The sequence below is a fragment of the Chanodichthys erythropterus genome, chromosome 10 (genome assembly GCF_024489055.1).
Source record: "Chanodichthys erythropterus isolate Z2021 chromosome 10, ASM2448905v1, whole genome shotgun sequence".
NCBI lineage: Eukaryota > Metazoa > Chordata > Actinopteri > Cypriniformes > Xenocyprididae > Chanodichthys > Chanodichthys erythropterus.
Window position 1 is genome coordinate 23,959,248 of NC_090230.1, and position 18,818 is coordinate 23,978,065.

General features: G+C 35.0%; 1 protein-coding gene and 1 long non-coding RNA gene across 2 annotated transcripts in view; one reads left to right on the top strand and one right to left on the bottom strand.

Moving 5' to 3' along the window:
• The window catches only part of LOC137028000 (uncharacterized), a 33,796-nt gene extending 24,562 nt beyond the window's left edge, over nucleotides 1–9,234 (top strand). The window contains exons 3-8 of the long non-coding RNA XR_010896139.1: nucleotides 2,024–2,106; nucleotides 4,938–5,026; nucleotides 5,380–8,504; nucleotides 8,631–8,691; nucleotides 8,853–8,913; nucleotides 8,993–9,234. This is a non-coding gene — a long non-coding RNA (uncharacterized lncRNA). The remainder of the gene's footprint in view (nucleotides 1–2,023; nucleotides 2,107–4,937; nucleotides 5,027–5,379; nucleotides 8,505–8,630; nucleotides 8,692–8,852; nucleotides 8,914–8,992) is intronic.
• Nucleotides 6,412–18,818, bottom strand: part of LOC137027975 (SLAM family member 9-like) — a 43,833-nt gene continuing 31,426 nt past the window's right edge. The window contains exons 3-6 of the mRNA XM_067396637.1: nucleotides 12,902–13,192; nucleotides 12,676–12,792; nucleotides 12,089–12,165; nucleotides 6,412–6,542 (exon numbers count right to left, since the gene is read on the bottom strand). Coding sequence (XP_067252738.1) covers nucleotides 6,489–6,542; nucleotides 12,089–12,165; nucleotides 12,676–12,792; nucleotides 12,902–13,192 — 539 coding nt within the window. The 3' untranslated portion in view covers nucleotides 6,412–6,488. The remainder of the gene's footprint in view (nucleotides 6,543–12,088; nucleotides 12,166–12,675; nucleotides 12,793–12,901; nucleotides 13,193–18,818) is intronic.

Genomic DNA, 18,818 nt, shown 5'->3' on the forward strand with positions numbered 1-18,818 from the left:
GTCCTAAGCGGGCCCATAAAGAGCCAGTGCAGGCTTGTCAGATCAGCTGTCTGGGTATTGAATACAGGGATACATATGGTTAAAGAGTCGAACATGCGTCAGGTTTGAATCTCTAATCATTAGACTCAACTGCTCCTGTACTGAGCACTGTATGCCTGTAAACCTGTATTTTGTATTTTTAAATACATATCTTATCTTTATTCTCATTAGTGCTAAAGTTAAATTTTACTCGGCTATCAAAGTTAAAGGATTAGTTTACTTTCAAATAACATTTTCCTGATAATTTACTCACCTCCATGTCATCCAAGATGTTCATGTCTTTCTTTCGTCAGTCGAAAAGAAATTAAGGTTTTTGATGAAAACATTCCAGGATTTTTCTCCTTATAGTGGACTTCAATGGAGCCCAAACTGTTGAAGGTCAAAATTAGCTTCAAAGAGCTTTAAACGATCCCAGACAAGGAATAAGGGTCTTGTCTAGCGAAACAATGTCATTTTCGAAAAAAATGTAAATGTATATGCTTTATATAAACAAATGATGGCCTTTGTAAGTGCTTCTGCCAAAACCGCATTTCCGTATTCTTCAAAAAGTTTACGCTGTATGTCCTAGGCCTTCCCTATTCTACTTACGGAAAAAATGTAACTGGCATTGCGTTTGATCTGTAAGTAGAAAAGGGAAGGCGATCATTTGTTTATATAAAGCATATACATTTACTTTTTTTTTTGAAAATGACCGATCGTTTCGCTAACTAAGACCCTTATTCCATATGGGGGTGAGTAAATTATCAGGAAAATTTTATTCGAAAGTGGACTAATCCTTTAACTCTTTGAAGCAAAGTTAGTTCTAGTTAGTTCTATTTCTCCATTTTTAAGCACCCTGAGCTGGAAACTGATGTTTATCTGCTTACCCCCAGCGCATCCAAGATGTAGGTGACTTTGTTTCTTCAGTAGAACACAAATGATGATTTTTAACTACAACCGTTGCCGTCTGTCAGTCAAATAATGGGAGTGGATGGGAACTTCTACTATAAGAGTAAATAAAACTTGCATAGACAAGTCCAAATTAAACCCTGCGGCTCGTGACGACACATTGATGTCCTAAGACACAAAATGATCGGTTTGTGTGATAAACCGAACAGTATTTATATAATTTTTTACCTCTAATACACCACTATGTCCAACCGCGTTCAGCACTCGGTTAGCGAGGTCTGAACACGCTCTGACAGCGGCAGTGATGTCTCGCGCATATACTTCAATGAGAGCGAGACATCACTGCTGCTGTCAGAGCACGATCAGACCTTACTTATTAGACCTTAGTCTAATAAACTGTAATTTTAGTTTTTATTATTATTATTGGATGGGGCGCTAATGATAAATTCCTGGTTAGAACACTAGATGGCGCTTTAGTAGCATAATATTTATAAATGAGTCATCAGTCAGTCAAAAAAAGCACACCGTGTGGGATGCTGTTCCCAGTCTAAGGAAAAAGCATGCACTCATTTTGTTTTAAATAATGATTTTAAAGTGAGAACAACTGTGATTACAGTAACTTTTTTGGGTGAAACTATAGTGAATTGCTTTGTGGTTTATCAGTGCATAAATTTCTTTGTGGTGCACATTTTCAATAATACTAATATAAGCAATAGTAGTAATAGTGAACTATTGCCTAAAAACATTACAATTTATTCTGTAGGAATATGGCCCATCCCTCTAGTGGTCAAATACTGTTATAGTTTCATTTCTGAGGGTGTTTATAGCTGTAGCACATGTAAAATTAACACTTCATCTCTACACTGCTATATGGAAATCTGTAATTTATCTGAGTTATGTAGCTATGAACTGACAGAATCTTTGAGATGGAAATGGAGGAGGTTATATGTGTAAAATACAGGCACGTTAGGTGGAAACAAATTTGACGTGGGATATTATCTACGAAACAAAGTGGTACGTTTTTGGGATTATTAACACGTCAGGCTTCATGTTTAACAGTGTGTTTTGTTTCCTGATGATGGTTTGGTTTCCTCAGGTTCATGAGGAGCAGGTGCAGATCTTCTTCATCATCTCTCTCAAGTTTGTATCTGAACTTTGACACCATCAAGTTCCCTTAAGGTGAGATTTTTTGTCTGTATCTTTAACATTTTGGGGTTCCTCTTTGTCCTTCTCTTGAGAACTAAAGCTGTTCAAAACAACAAATTGTTGATGACATAATGAAGTTATTTTTTATTTAAATTACTGAATTAATTGAGATGACTACCTTTTTAATTGTGAAGTTTGCAAAAACAAACCTTGCATCATATAAAGTGTATTGTTATTGTCAAAACATTTGACAACAAACAGAAGATCATTAAGGGTTTGTTCACCCAAAAATGTAATTTCTGTCATTAATTACTCACCCTCATGTCGTTCCACACCCGTAAGACCTTTGTTCATCTTCAGAACACAAATTAAGACATTTTTGATGAAATCCTAGAGGTGTATGACTCTTCAATAAACAGAAATATAACCAACACTTTCAAGGAAAGGTACTAAAGACATCATTAAAATAGTTAAATTAACTACAGTGGTTCAACCCAATTTTATGAAGTGACGAGAATACGGTATATATATATTATACGCAGTGAACACAGTTCAGCACTTCATAATTTGTTAAATATGGATGCTTATGCATATTAGCTTCAGAAGGCCTTAATTAACCCCCTGTAGCCGTGTGGAGTATGTTTATGGTGGAAATGCAGATATTGGATATGGGTCACTTTTAAAAGATGTAAGCTGGTCATCAAAAACAGTCAAGAAATCGGAATTTGGCATCAATTGTAAATGTGGCCTAAATTAAATCCCAAAGGGTCAAGGTTCATCTGGTTAACAAAGTCTGTTAGCCCTGCTGTTAGATGTTATAAATACACCATTATGTGAGCAAAAGCACCATTATAAATTGACAGTCATATATTCATATTATTGTAGTTTCAGAGTCACAGATTTAAAACATCTTAAAAGAGACTCTGAGGAAGCTGTAATATAAAGTAATCAGTCACATATTATGAGTCAACGCTACAGGAGCACACAGACAAAACAGAAAAATGCTATTGAACTTAGCACTTTTGAAAATAGCACTTTTTTATTGAATTTAGTTTTCTGAAAATGAGCAAATTTGAGGCAAATTATTTTACTGAAAAAAATATAGTTTGCATAAGTAGAAATGTATTGTATTGCATTGCATTGAAAATTTTAGTTAGTTACTCTCCCCAGCAATGATTGAAAAAAATAAAACTAACCACTAAACATCTGTACGATAATATAAACATTACAACAGTAAATCACATTGTATTGTATTCTTAAAATGACTCTCATATATTGATTGACAAACTGGATATGATGTTTATTTTCAAGAAAAGTTGTTCTTAGAAATGACTTCATATTATCTTGGTAGAACTGGAATAACTGCTGACTCTAGTGCTGCAGTGAAAAACATTGGGGAACTGACACTGACAACACGCTGAGACAAGACAGAGCATGTTATTTTCTCAGCTTTCATAGTATATGATCTTTTCACCTTTTGCAGTATTATCACTATTTGATGTGATGTCTATTTTTTAAAAACATCAGCATTCATGGGTATTTTGTGGTAAAGCTATTCTGTGTAAAGCAGAAGTCAAACATCGTATGTGAAGGAATGGAAAAACACTCTTTAACCACACGCTACTGACGCATCAAGATGAACCGCAGATGCACTCAAAAAAATGATTCTAGCTGCTTGTTCAGTTTATTTAAATAAAATAAGCTGAACCAACACAAATCTTTAGTTTTTTACTTAATTGGCATTCGCACTCAATTGTATTATGTTAAATGAAATTAAATTTGCAAAATGTTAGGTCAACCTAAACCATTTGTGTTGGGACTACATGAATCATTTATGTTGCATTGATTGAACCTGGGCAGTGGATTTCTAGTTCCCAGCATGCTTTGCATAGGGAAAGATTGGGACAGTAAATGTTGAACTTAAGTGCTGTTTAATGTGTTTTTTAGTAAAGGGAAATACCTTTTAAAGTTTGAAGTTCAGTTATAGTTGACATTTAAAAGAGTTTATGTTATGTCGATTTTTTGAGGTTACCATTATGCTGAAGTGTAGACCTTGTGGTTAGGCTCTAGGTGGCTACGTAAAACAAATTTATATTGTTCTCAATGAGCATTAACTGTGCTCAAGCCAGTAATGAGAAGTTCTTTATCTGATCATTACTTGCATGCTATAAATGTTACTTAGCATATGAATAAGTGTTATTTTAGTTTAGTTTTTATAGAAATATAAATAAATTACTTGGAGGGCCAGCACAAATTTTACACAGTCTACATATGGTCATCAGCTTTTCCCCTCTCAATGGTAATGAAACATGTATGTCTGTGTACAACAGCTACTCAAAACCTAAGCACAAGCGCACATCTTCACCATGATGGTAACAAAAAAAAAAAAAAAAAAGCACTGGTTGGATCAACAAGAATGAATTATGTTCAGGAAACATACACAGAATACGTCAAATGAAACTGGTGTGATCTCATTCAATTAGGATGAATTTCACTCATTAGTACAATTAACCTAGCTTAAGTTCAAATAAATCAGTTCAACTGTGTGGAAATAGGTGTCATAATTGAATTAAGTTAGACCAACAAGTTATTTTTTTGAGTGTGTCCAGCTATAGACACATTCTCCTGCAGACCCTGTTTGTCTACCCAACAGAGCCAACCACATCTCTGTGCAGACAGAAATATATCAGACCACATCAGGTTATATTTTTGACATACAAACTGAGCTGCTAGAGCCTCAAACTGCCAGGGGCCTATAAAAGGATGTTTTTACAGAACAACAGTAAAATTACAGTACTAGTATTTTTCTTAATTTTTTTTTTGCTTTCAAATGTTAAACCAGCTCTTTTTTTTTTTTTTGGCAGAAAACTACTGTGACCAGGAGGGGACATGTTCGGTTGACTTAGTTTTTATGTGGGAACATAAGTCATGGCCACCAGATCATTTTGTCGGGGTAACGACATCCTTATTTTATTTTTAATAAGGAATGACAAAATAAGGCAGGAATAACCTATATTACATTACATGCAATGTTGCCTATATAGACAGCATTTGAATGAAGTTTGTTATTATCAAAGAATGATGAAAAATATGTTTGAACAGACCTATAAGAAAAGCTTTATTGTCATGACTGTCTGGCATTTACAGTATTTCCAAAACATAGGCTGTATGGTGCTGTAAGTAGGCAATTAGATAATACATAATATTAATTGGATAAACAACATATATACAGTATGTATATCCAAAAGTTTTGGGATGCCTTTACGTCCACATGAACTTTGCTGACATCCCATTCTTAATCCGTAGGGTTTAATATGGAGTTGGCCCATCATTTGCAGCTATTACAGCTTCAGCATTCTTCTTGAAGCTCATTTGTGAGGTCAGGCAGTGATGGAGAAGTTGGACGAGAAGGTCTGGCTCACAGTCTCCGCTCTAATTCATCCCAAAGGTGTCCTATCAGGAAGAGGTCAGGACTCTGTGCAGGCCAGTCAGGTTCCTTAATACCAAACTCGCTCATCCATGTCTTTATGGACCTTGCTTTGTGCACTGGTGTGCAGTCATGTTGGAACAGGAAGGGGCCATCCCCAAACTGTTCCCACAAAGTTGGGAGCATGAAATTGTCCAAAATGTCTTGGTATAGAGACAGAGCGCATTTAGGCCACGCCCACACTGGAGGGGAAGACAATCTGTCTCCAGTGACTTTATATAGCGTGAGGCTGCCTCTTTGTCATTTCTGTCTTAAAAAACAGAACAATGTCTAAAAGCTGCTATGTGACATGGTGTACAGCAAACAAGCTAAAAAAAACCCAGAACTAAGTTTTTATAAGTTGTCGACCCCAAAAACGAATGTTTAAGGACACAAAAGTGGATACAGGCAGTGAGACAGAGCACAACAGGTCATATTACTATAAGAAATACATTAGAGGGGAACGTATTCAGCGACAAAAAAAATGGTCCGGTCGCCGAATACGTATATGCAGTGCTGCACTTCACTCTGAGAAACAGTGCATCAGACTGTATATTCATTGCATTCTCACAACCATGCATCGCTAGAATTCATAAAAACATTACCGGCCAAGTGATGAGTAACACTGTTTCATATGCTAGCCCAAGTTCATTTTAAAGCCTGGCTAAAGGATTTTTAACAAGACAAGTCCCTGTATTACAAAGCACTTATTCATTAGCTCTGTGAATGTCACACTTCAAATCCCCCAGAATGATCTTCTGGGATTTCCTGATAATACTCAGAGTAAAACTGAAAAATATCTTTCTGAATTAGTGTTAATTTCTGTTGCTACACGTGGTGATTCTTACAAACCCAAAACTCAACCAGACTCATGAACTGCAGGGTGAGGCCAAAGCTCTTAGTAAAAGCGATCACACAGCTGGATCCGGTACAGTAAACCGAAGTTTGATCATCTCCTCAAGGCGATTCCAGCATACACCACGTCATTCTCCTCTTTTATGTTCTACATAAAAACACAGCACACAGATTTCAAAATGTCTTCTAAATGAAAATGTGGCAAATTAATCTTAATTTTTTTTTTCTAATAACTATAGTCAACACTGTTATTTGAATATGTACTAATGCTAAGCAAACATGAAGCAGCTTGAGGGAATACCATTAATCATTACACTGTCCTCTTTTTTGGCATTAGATTGGATCTTGATGTGACAAAAACATATAGCAGATCAGATTTTCATGTCCAATGTGGTATTTAATAATTTATTTATTTTTTACGCTGCAGTGTAAATGCCGAGCTACAAGTCTGGTTGAATTATTATTATTATTATTATATACTTGACAGAGTGGATGAAAAGAAGTGAGTGAATTCAGACACTGATGAACACCTGCTGTTAACAAGCGGAATTACTGAAGGAAAGAGAAACAAGAACAGAAAAAAGATTAAATGAACTGAAGATAAAAGACATTAAATCTCTGAAGATCTGATTCAACAACTCCACAAACAGCATTACCAGCTTCACTTATTACTAACCAGACTGACTTTATTTCTGTCATTCATCTACAGCAGTTCTTATTGAGAATTAACAGAGATTTTAGATGTTGTTTTATTGTTTCGTTTGATGTTGGCTTGATGAAGATCAGTGTTCGCTTTAGTTGAGCTCTTGACCCTTAATTTGTGAACATTAGTTTTTCTTTGGCTGCTGTAACTGTGTCTTTAAAGTTTGTTGTGGCAAAAAGGCTGAAAGAAAATGTAATCAGATTATGTTAGCTAATTATGGTCTTATTAATTGAACAAACTGTAAATGATTTCTGTTGTTTTCACAGTATTATTGCTGTATTAACAGAGAAAGCTTACTGTAGAAACAGTTTACAGTAAGTTGCTGTCAATTTTATAACTTTTGCAGTATTATTGCTGTATTTCCAGCTTTGTCTTACTGTAGAAACTATTTACAGGACAGTTGCTGTCAATTTATGCTATTCTTTGAAAAAAACAATAGACTGGGAAAATAATTACAGTAATCCTTATATTACTGTTAAATTGATGACAGTAATAATCCAACAGACAAGGAATTTTATTTATTAATTAAATATTTATTTATAAGGAATTTTATAATAAATCGTTTCATAAGGTAACCCATATATTAAGGCATTTAGCATATAGTTAAAAAAAGTTTAATGTTTTATGTGGGTGTTTTTTAATTGCATATCTTTATGGTTGCCAGATTTTGACACAAAACCAACTAATCTCATAGGTTATAGCCAACAATTTTGTGGGTGGGAGGTAGTTGTAGAGATGTAGATGTCAATAATATAGGCTAGGTAAATAGATAAAATCAATTCCCATGATATTTTTTTATTATTATTATTTTGCTTTCTATTAAACACACTAATTACATAAAGAGCGGAATCGCACGGGATATACCTGGCAACCAATCATCTAAACCGTCAGCCCGCACTCATTTTCCTATTCATTTGCTGAGCCTTTGAGGATGAGCAAGACCAACAAGAACCAGTCAGGTGAGATATACAATTTTATTCAATATCTTAAAGATGTGTATTTCTAAATGTTTCACCCGAAATGGGAAGATATTCGTTTTAACGTTAGCCAAATACTAATTATCACAAGGTTTGCTGTTAATGTTAGTTAATAATTTCAAGTTTAGAACAAAGTAATCGAAATGTTCTTGTTTCTGAACATTTGTGTGTAACTTACACCGTGTGCGTGTGTCCTGTCGCGATCGCGGCCTATTACACTAATGTTATGCACGACTTGAAGGGACAAGGGACAACCACAGTGTTTTCAGTCATATTATACATTTATTACGTGAGTACAACCGATGTAAGTAAAGTGAATACACAGGCAGTGAAATTCGCGCCGAATTAATGGATGTCTATGCAGTGTATGTTTTTCATTTCTTTCAGCGTGTATGTTGTTCGACATTGCAGCGTGCTGATGAGTTAAGAGGTAAGTCATTTTCAGCTATTGAAGAACGCAGTAAAATTCATAAAATGAGAGCGGTTTTAGCTTTGTAACGGATCGAGGAGATCAGGATGTCTATGCAGTGTTGAATTTGTTTTTCATTTCTTTTAGCATGTATGTTGTTCGACATTGCAGCGTGCTGATGAGTATCGCTCTTTCGGTTAATAAAGAGGTAAGTCATTTTCAGCTATTGAACGCAGTAAAATTCATAAAATGTGAGCGGTTTTGTAACGAATCGAGGAGATCAGGATCATTCAGAAAGGGCATGCATTGTGAAACGAATATCTCTGTGTAGGTCTATGCAGTGTTGAATATGTTTTTCATTTCTTTCAGCGTGTATGTTGTTCGACATTTGCAGCGTGCTGATGAGTATCGCTCTTCGGTTAATAAAGAGGTCATTTTCAAGTCTGTTTGTCACATTGATGTCTGTCAAGCTGTAGTGCAACTCAATTTTTGTGTTTTGTTCTCTATAGGCAGCAAAAACCTGGGATCTGCATTGGCCCTGTCAAGTCTGGAGAGTGTTTTTACCGTTTAATGAATTAAATTGTAATAAAAGTTTTTAAATGGACTTCTGAGTGTTGTCATAATTTACGTGACATCTAATAATCAGTAATATAACTGTGAATTTTTTTTTTGCATACAAGCCTTTATATTTCATTATTTTTTAAGCATGTAACAGATTGTAGTTAGTTATATGTTGTGTATATATGCGTATATGTGAATATAAAAACTACCGTAATCAATTATACTGCATAGTAACTTTACTGTATTTTAAAATACAGTGCAAAAACATGAACTGTAATTAATTTTACAGTATAAATATACTGTAAGTTATTATACAGTATGTTGTGAACTACTGTAGTCAGATTTACAGTAATATTACCGTGGAATAAAATACTGAAGCTTGCTGGCTATTTGTTGCCAGTAAGTTACTGTTGATTTTACGTTAAATTTTTTACAGTGCTTATTACTAACCAGATTGAATTTAATTCTGTCACACGTCTACAGTGTCTACTAATTATTGAGAATTAACAGAGGTTCAGATGTTGAGGTTTTAGGAAAAAAGAAAAAATACGTTGTGTCAATTCTACCAGGGGAGTAGCTTCTTCTCAGGCTCTGTTTAAGGGCGGTTGTTGTAACAACATTTTAGTTCTTTTCAGTAGGTATATGAGCGCTGACGGCCTGGAGCTCACATCTCTGATAACTTCTAAACTAATGTTCAAATAGGTGCTTTGTTAATAAATTGCATATGTGAGATCTAAACAACTACATTCTAGCCTCTTAAACCTCTTAAAACTACATTCCATGAGACGATATATTAGTATTCGTAAAATTGTAGTGGGTTTGCTCTTCTGCCATCGATGCAGAACTATTGTATAAATGTCATTTAAATAAATGCAATTTTATATATATAAAACATTACATTTATACAATAGTTCTGAAAATAAATCTCAGACATGAGCACATTTGTTTTGCTTAACCAATTTATGTACAATTTAATTCTAAAAAGATATGATCAGAAATTATCAGTTAAGAGGAAGTCACACTACACTTTTCGTTCCAGTGACGTCTTGAGGAATAAAGATGTCCTAAAAAAGAGATCTGAGATTTCAACACATGAGCTTGCTTTTTCTGCTTTCACAGAAAAAGCAAGCTCATGTGTTGAAATCTCAGATCTCTTTTTCAGGACATCCTTATTCCTCAGCTTGGGCCTGATAGTGCAAGCACCCTTCTTGAGAACACTGTGCAGAACTGTGTGAGGTATGCAGGAGGGGGTGTTCTGGTGTCATGTCCAGCCCATCTGAGACAACTGAATTTTAGACTGGAGGAAGATGGTTCACTTTTGGTTACTTTGAACAGATCTTCATTCTACATTTTATCCCCCCAGGTCTTACTGATTATGAACCTGAGGTTTCTAGTGTGGAAGGCAAGACTATCTTGATGTCTGTAGGCCAGCGACACAACCGGATGTTCAGAACACCTGCTTCATATAATCTTATTTTAGGTAAATGCTTATTCTGCCGTACATATTCCAAAAGTAGAGGCTGCTTTCCCCAACCTGGTTTAGATCTCATAATCTATGATGGTATTACAGGTTATAGCAAGATCCAAGATAAGTGAACTTTTCCACATCAATTAATACAACATTAACTGAAAACAATGTGTGTTAGTAGTTTGTGATATAGTCCGATTTTTCCAAGCTGATTGTGAGCTCAGAAACCTCACATGAGGAACAGTCAAGCAGAATTTTCAGTTCTGAATGATAATTGACTATTTTATACATGTTGAATTTTTTTTGTTTGTTTTTTTTAAGTGCATGTTGAGACATATTAGCAGTATTACAAAAGTGTCTAGTTTGATGTGTAATCAGTATGACTTCTAACAATTTTTTTGCACAAACAAGAAAAAAGGTTCTGGAGCTCTATACAGTGTGACTACTGACAGAAGAGGTTCAAATAACCTATGGACAGAAAGCTATGTAGTTCACTATGAATTTGGACAATTATATCATCAACTGACACTAGAAATACAGCATCAGTGACTCATGTTGATCACTGGAAATATTAACTAATAATAAAATGGACTTTGTTGATCTTTTACTCTCTGTAGTTACATGGTGCAGTGAGTGTCCTGCAGGTTTGGGGCTAACGCATTACAAGTAACTTGAGTTACGTAATCAGCTTACTTTTTTTCAAGTAACTAGTAAAGTAATGCATTACTTTTAAATTTACAAAAAATATCTTTTTAAACAATTAATGCAAGTTACTTTGTTTTCCCATTAATGACTGACAGTTCTCCTGTCCCTATGCTGAGAGAAATCGCACAGACAATTTAAATAATAAATGTAAGCATGCATTTACTCATCTCAAAGAAACAGTTTTACTTAAAATGAATAAAAAACAATGTAATATGATCTAAGAATATTGCATAAACCTGCAATAATTAATTTTTTTTTTAACTGCATTCTCTACTATACAGGCGTTGCATTTCCTTCAGCCTGAGGCTCATTTACTTTTAATGTGAAATGGCCTTTAAATTTGCCCAAATTAAACCTTTTTTGTTGCTATTAAAAAAGCCCAGCCCAGGTGAGAAAAAGTAATGCAAAAGTAACCGAGTAACACAATAACTTACATTTTTAGGGAGTAACGCAATATTGTAATGTATTACTTTTAAAAGTATATTTCACCAACACTGGTGTCATGAGTATTATTATATGAGTCAGTGTTTCTCACACTGTATGCTGATCTTCTGGCTGAAATGCTGCTTTTTTGTGTTTTTGTCTGAATAATGTTCAAAAATGTAGTGGGTTTACTCTTCCGCCATTGACATTTGCTGTGAGAAATGCTGCCAGTATAAAAGTGAAGTGACATGTGGCCAAGTATGGTGACCCATACTCGGAATTTGTGCTCTGCATTTAACCCATCCAAGTGCACACACACAGCAGTGAACACACACACCGTGAACACACACCCAGAGCAGTGGCATCTGCTCCAGCATAAAAGCACGTCTGACTTACTGCTGAAATAATACAGAGCTGCTGAACATAAATTAGAAATAATTGATCTTACCAATTTCTGTGCTTTTCTTTGGTAGAATATTGGATCAGCGTAAGTGATCTCTTCATCATGAGACTGAACTGTTTCATCTATAATAATACATATACATTAACTCAACAATGACAATCAACAAAAGTCTCTAGCAGAGCATAGAAAACATTTAAGTTAAGATATGTTAATTTATCAGGTATAGTTAGAAAAGACAATTTGTAAAACAAAACCTGAGGAATGTTTGAAGTAATTTGCATTTTTTTTATGTGTAACGAACAATTGAAGTTCAACAAGTAAAACAACATTCACATAAAAAAGCTAATTTGACAACCAGCTGAGGACTGCAACTTTATATGTCATAAAGTGTGGAGAAATTTCATTTCTTATTAAATTGAAGCAGATCTACATTTGTGTTCACCTTTTCAGTGCATTAGAAATGCAGAACCTAATTTTTGTGAATGAGAACAGTAAAGTATGTAAAGCACAAACAGTTATGAGGAAAAACTACATTTAAATGATAATTAGGACTAAACAATATATATCTAGAGTGTATTTTTGAAGTATAGTTTTTGGTTTAATACTTGTCAAAAGCGATAAATTTTTCTTACCTTCTCTGTCAATTTTTCTGAGTCGCCTGCAGATGCAGCAGATCCCGACAACAATCAACAGAGATCCAGCAGCAGCAGCAGAGATCAACACTATCAGAGACACTGAGACTGGAGGAGCTGAAGGAGAGGAAAAGAGAGACAGTCATTAATGTGACTGAATGTGTCTGATGTACAACAAATGACAGATCAGGTCGGTAAATAATCACATATATCAGCTCTGCTGTACCTGAACATGTGTGACAGAGGTGAGTGATGTTCAGGTGTCTCGTCTGGTTGCTGATGGGATTGTTCAGCACACAGCTGTAGGTGTTTTTATCCTGATATTCCACCTCCAGAGGTAGAGAGAGACTGATGCTGAGATCAGACACACTGATGCTGGACAATAAACTGTTTCCTTTGTACCAGGAGAGAGTCACATGACCCACATTCACAGCTGAACACACCAATGAACAATTTGATGATGATGATGAAGAACATTGTGAAGAGTTTCTGCTGATGACAGGAACAGGCAGATGAGCTGAAAAACATCAGAGAATAACAGATCTGAATTAATCTAATCAGCATTGATGTTTCATTCAATGTGTTTAAGTGTGATCGCAGTGAGTGCTTTATATAAAAAATTAAATAAGAATATTCGAAGGACAAGACAGATGATCTCAATACTCACCATAGACAGAAACACTGAATGTTTTTGATGATCGTTTCGCTCCCCTTTTCTCTAGTTTATAATCTCCAGCATGTTCAGTTGTGATGTTTGTGATGGTCAGAGATCCAGTTTGATTGTCCAGCTTCAGTCTGTCTCTGAATCTCCCATCAGGAACATCATCATATGTGTTGAAGATTTGATCAGCTCTACTGATTTCAGCTATCAGAGAGTTTTCAGCTCCATATTTCCACAGTATCTCGTCATCTTCATGTATTTCAGTAAGATCAGTGTATAAAGTGACAGAATCTCCCTCCATCACTGACACTGAATCACCAAACACACCTGATAAACAGACAGATTTTATACAGATTAAGGTTCTTATTGTTTATAAAGCCTGAAATCAGCTGTAGTTTGTAAGCTTTAAATGTGAATTGAAGAACAGCAGCAGAATCACAAAAGAAAATGAAAGGCTAACCATGTTTGAACCAGTTTTTTTTTTCATGGTGTTTTATTTGCTTTTAGACTAAAATAAATGTGTGAAGTTGTACTTTCAAGCTCTAATTAACTTGTTTAAGTTTATTCTGCTGCTTACTTTCAATAATTGTATTTATATGAGAAATAAAGCTCACTGAATCTCCTGGTCCCCCTGCTTTTTGACCAATGAATTTACATGACTTTTCTAGTTCAATCAATTCAGAAAATTCATTATTTTTAATCTAAATTATTAAAAGTCATAGAAACTAATGAAAAATTCTATCCATGTATTTTCGAGACCTGGAAACAACAATTTAAAAATCCCTTGATTTCTGTTGGTGCAGCCCAATAGAGATCACAAACAGAAACCATGAATCCTAAGTAGACTGCACAATAATGCCTCATAAAAACAGTGTAATTTGAACAGTATCTTATTGCTATGAAACAGAATAAAATGAAGCTAAAAAATTATTTTATAACTTACCATTCACATGCCAACAGAACAAAGCAAACAAATAAAACATTTCTTGAGTGTCCGAACTAGTACCACTAGCCACCAAAAACACTCCACCATAATCTGAAGTGTGGATCTGAATCCTCCCCCGACAGAGTTTGCCCCTCCTATAGTTTACGCACACACACTCTCTCTGAACACACTTTGTATATAGTTATATAATATAATGTCTAATATATCAAACTGTATGAAGACTTAAATTAATGGTAGAAAAGATACATTCCTCATTGTGGCGTAACATTGATGTTTTTGAAAGGTAATTGCTTGGCTCGGTTAAATATATAAAAGTAAAAGAATATAATTTCATGGTAAAATAAAGCAGATTGATTTAAAATAATAATTCGATTGCCTGGCCATTCTCACATTTTATCAGTTTAACTGAAGTATGCACTTCTAGTCAAACTGAAACTTGCTGCGGTTTCTTTTCTTCAGACATGATGTTTTGGGTGAACAAACAGCTTGTGCATTTAGTGCATGTGGTTTGTATGTGAAGGGTTTTTTCCTGTCCTACTCTTAAATGAAAAGGGTTCAAAGGGGTGGATTTCACAGTTATTCAACAGAAGAATTATTTTGGGTTCACAGAGAACCTTTTAGTGAACAGGTCAGTTCTTTTTTCTTTTTTCTTTTTTTTTTTTTTTTTCTTAGTGTGAAGAAAACATGAATATTTTAAAGAAACCTTTTGCACTATAAAACACAGACATCAAGAATCAATACATTTTTCTCATCAGTGGTGACATGCTTCATGCTGGGAGGCACCACAGTATAAAACTCAAGAGACCATATGAAGCATATCACCACTGATGAGAAACATGGTTCTTGATGTCTGTGGAGTGTTTATGGTCTCCATTGTAACAAATTACACGTTTTGTGGCGGAGCCAGGATTTTTTCATTGGGGTGGCCAGGCAGGGGTCAGCAACCAGTCTGGGGTGGCACATAAATCTCATTTATTTATGCACTAAAAAAAATTACATATCAGCTTGTGCCTTAACGTTATATTCTGATCTCACATAGCAGAATATTTTAGTACAGAGACATGTGATGCATATATATATAAACCTACAAATTGAAAGATATGTTAATCCTTCAAAAAACATATTTTCCCACCTTAGGCACAAAATCTTTATTAATATTATCCTTTTTATTAAGGCAAGGAAGCCATTCTTGTACCACCCCGTCACGGACAATATGTAGGCCATTGGAGTAGTAAAACAAGAAATAGATTTTTAAAATCTAATGTTTTCCTAACAGTAAAATGTCCCTTTTTTGGAAACCATCAATAGAAAGTCTGTAATTTAATATATATTTTTTATTTTTAGATTTTTAATCTTGAAACATGAATTTGACCTTTCAATGGCCTTATTGTTTGTACTGAAAAAATGAATTTACTTAAAAAATACAAATAAAGTTACATTTATCTGATCAGTCCACACAACAAGAACATCATTCAACATTAATTTATGTAATATTTCATTTTCTTTCCATAAACCTTTAACAAAATGACCCTGTGACGGGATGGTAAATGTGACGGGGTGGTAACTGATGTGACGGGGTGGTATGGACAAAGTGTTTGATATGATCTGCTGGTTTTAAACCTTAAAAACTGAGACCTTCAAATTGACTAAAAAGTGTGTGAGTGAATGAGTGAATTAATAAACCAAACAGTGTTGCCAAGTCTGCATTTTTCCTGTGAAATTGGGCTAGGCTACTTTTACACTGTTGCGGTGGGTTGTTTTTCATGTCCACGGGTTGAAGCGAGCCCAAATAACATGATATTTAGCCCTTGGAATGCACATTTTACCAAGGGAACCCTGCCAAAAAAAAAGTTTTACCCCCCAGAATGTGATTTTTATCAGGGGACATTTTGGGATGAAATGTACCACCCCGTCACGTTTTTGTGACGGGGTGGTAAATTTCATCCCAAAATGTCCGCAAATCACCCATGTGGTCAAGTTTCTCAAATAGCAAACATGCATTCAATCTGAAATATAATTATCTTTGTATTAATAATGTAAAAGAAATAATAAAAAAACTATTTTGCATGACGGGGTGGTAAGTTTAAGCTTGACGGGCCCTGCCTAACATGAAAAAGCAACAAATAAACAATGTAAAAAAAAAATGTACATAGTTGCCTGCTTTTGTTCTTGGTGGCTATAAGGCTCAAATGATGTCACTTAGGCTTTGTGATGTCATTTAAAGGAACAGTGCATTATTTATAGATAAAACAAGTTAGTGTGACGGGGTGGTAAGTCAAACTGAGGGACGCACACAAATCATAAAATATTTACAAAAAAAATAAGGTTTATTGTGAATAAATATATTTTGTGTAAACAGGGACACACATATAATCCTGAAAATAGTATATGTTTGAAAAAAATATATAACTTATTTGGTGATATTTTAGATGCAAGTGTCATGTTGGTTAACACGGACATGTGAAATTGGCTATGTAATAATTAAAAATTATTAAAAATAGTATGCTAATCTTCAAAAAAAACATTTGATCATATATCATGTTAAAAAGAACACTTGAATTAATAACTTTAAGCTTTAGAAACAGACTTTGGGACATTTTTTGTGCCTTATGCATCTGATCAAATGTTGCGGACCCAAATGGCACCCGTTTCGTAGAATAACTCATATATATATATATATATATATATATATATATATATATATATAATCAAATAGGCCTAAGAGTGGCTCGTTTTGGATTTCATGAGAGCTACACATTCCAAAAAAGTTGGGACAGGTAGCAATAAGAGGCCGGAAAAGTTAAATGTACATATAAGGAACAGCTGGAGGACCAATTTGCAACTTATTAGGTCAACTGGCAACATGATTGGGTGTAAAAAGAGCTCTCAGAATTCAAGATGGGCAGAGGATCACCAATTCCCCCAAAGCTGTGGCGAAAAATAGTGGAGCAATATCAGAAAGGAGTTTCTCCGAGAAAATTGCAAAGAGTTTGAAGTTATCATCATCTACAGTGCATAATATCATCCAAAGATTCAGAGAATCTGGAACAATCTCTGTGCGTAAGGGTCAAGGCCGGAAAACCATACTGAATGCCTGTGATCTTCGGGCTCTTAGATGGCACTGCATCACTTACAGGAATGCTACTGTAATGGAAATCACAACATGGGCTCAGGAATACTTCCAGAAAACATTGTCGGTAAACACAATCCACCGTGCCATTCGCCGTTGCCGGCTAAAACTCTATAGGTCAAAAAAGAAGCAATATCTAAACATGATCCAGAGGACCAGGCATTTTCTCTGGGCCAAGGCTCATTTAAAATGGACTGTGGCAAAGTGGAAAACTGTTCTGTGGTCAGACGAATCAAAATGTGAAGTTTTTTTTTGGAAAACTGGGACACCATGTCATCTGGACTAAAGAGGACAAGGACAACCCAAGTTGTTATCAGCGCTCAGTTCAGAAGCCTGCATCTCTGATGGTATGGGGTTGCATGAGTGCATGTGGCATGGGCAGCTTACACATCTGGAAAGGCACCATCAATGCTGAAAGGTATATCCAAGTTCTAGAACAACATATGTTCCCATCCAGACGTCGTCTCTTTCAGGGAAGAACTTGCATTTTCCAACATGACAATGTCAGACCACATACTGTATCAATTACAACATCATGGCTGCGTAGAAGAAGGATCCGGGTACTGAAATGGCCAGCCTGCAGTCCAGATCTTTCATCCATAGAAAACATTTGGCGCATCATAAAGAGGAAGATGCGACAAAGAAGATCTAAGATAGTTGAGCAACTAGAAGCCTGTATTAGACAAGAATGGGACAACATTCCTATTCCTAAACTTGAGCAACTTGTCTCAGTCCCCAGACGTTTGCAGACTGTTATAAAAAGAAGAGGGGATGCCACACAGTGGGAAACATGGCCTTGTCCCAACTTTTTTGAGATGTGTTGATGCCATGAAATTTAAAATCAACTTATTTTTCCCTTAAAATGATACATTTTCTCAGTTTAAACATTTGATATGTCATCTATGTTGTATTCTGAATAAAATATTGAAATTTGAAACTTCCACATCATTGTATTCTGTTTTTATTCACAATTTGTACAGTGTCCCAACTTTTTTGAAATCGGGTTTGTACAATATCAGATGCCATTTGTTGTCTGTATACCATTATTATTTATACAGTCAAACCAAAAAATATTCAGACACTTGATCTTGTCATATTTTATTATACCATCTTTTTTAAACCGTAATAATGAATGAAATGTCCAAGGTGTCTGAATAAGTGTTGGTTTGATAATAGCCTATAATTTGTTGACAATTTTGCTTAATCAAATTTTTTTTCTGAAATTGAAATGGCTTTCAATTTTAAAGTACTGTTTTATGCAGTTATGGTGGTTAGAGACCTTATTTCTTGTTTTAATAAAGATTAAAAAAAAAAAAAAAAAAAAGCCTGCTGTAACACAAATGTGTTCCAACTCAATTAAAATTACAACCCAAACCTCATTGTTTTGATAAATGTGGTTTAATGAA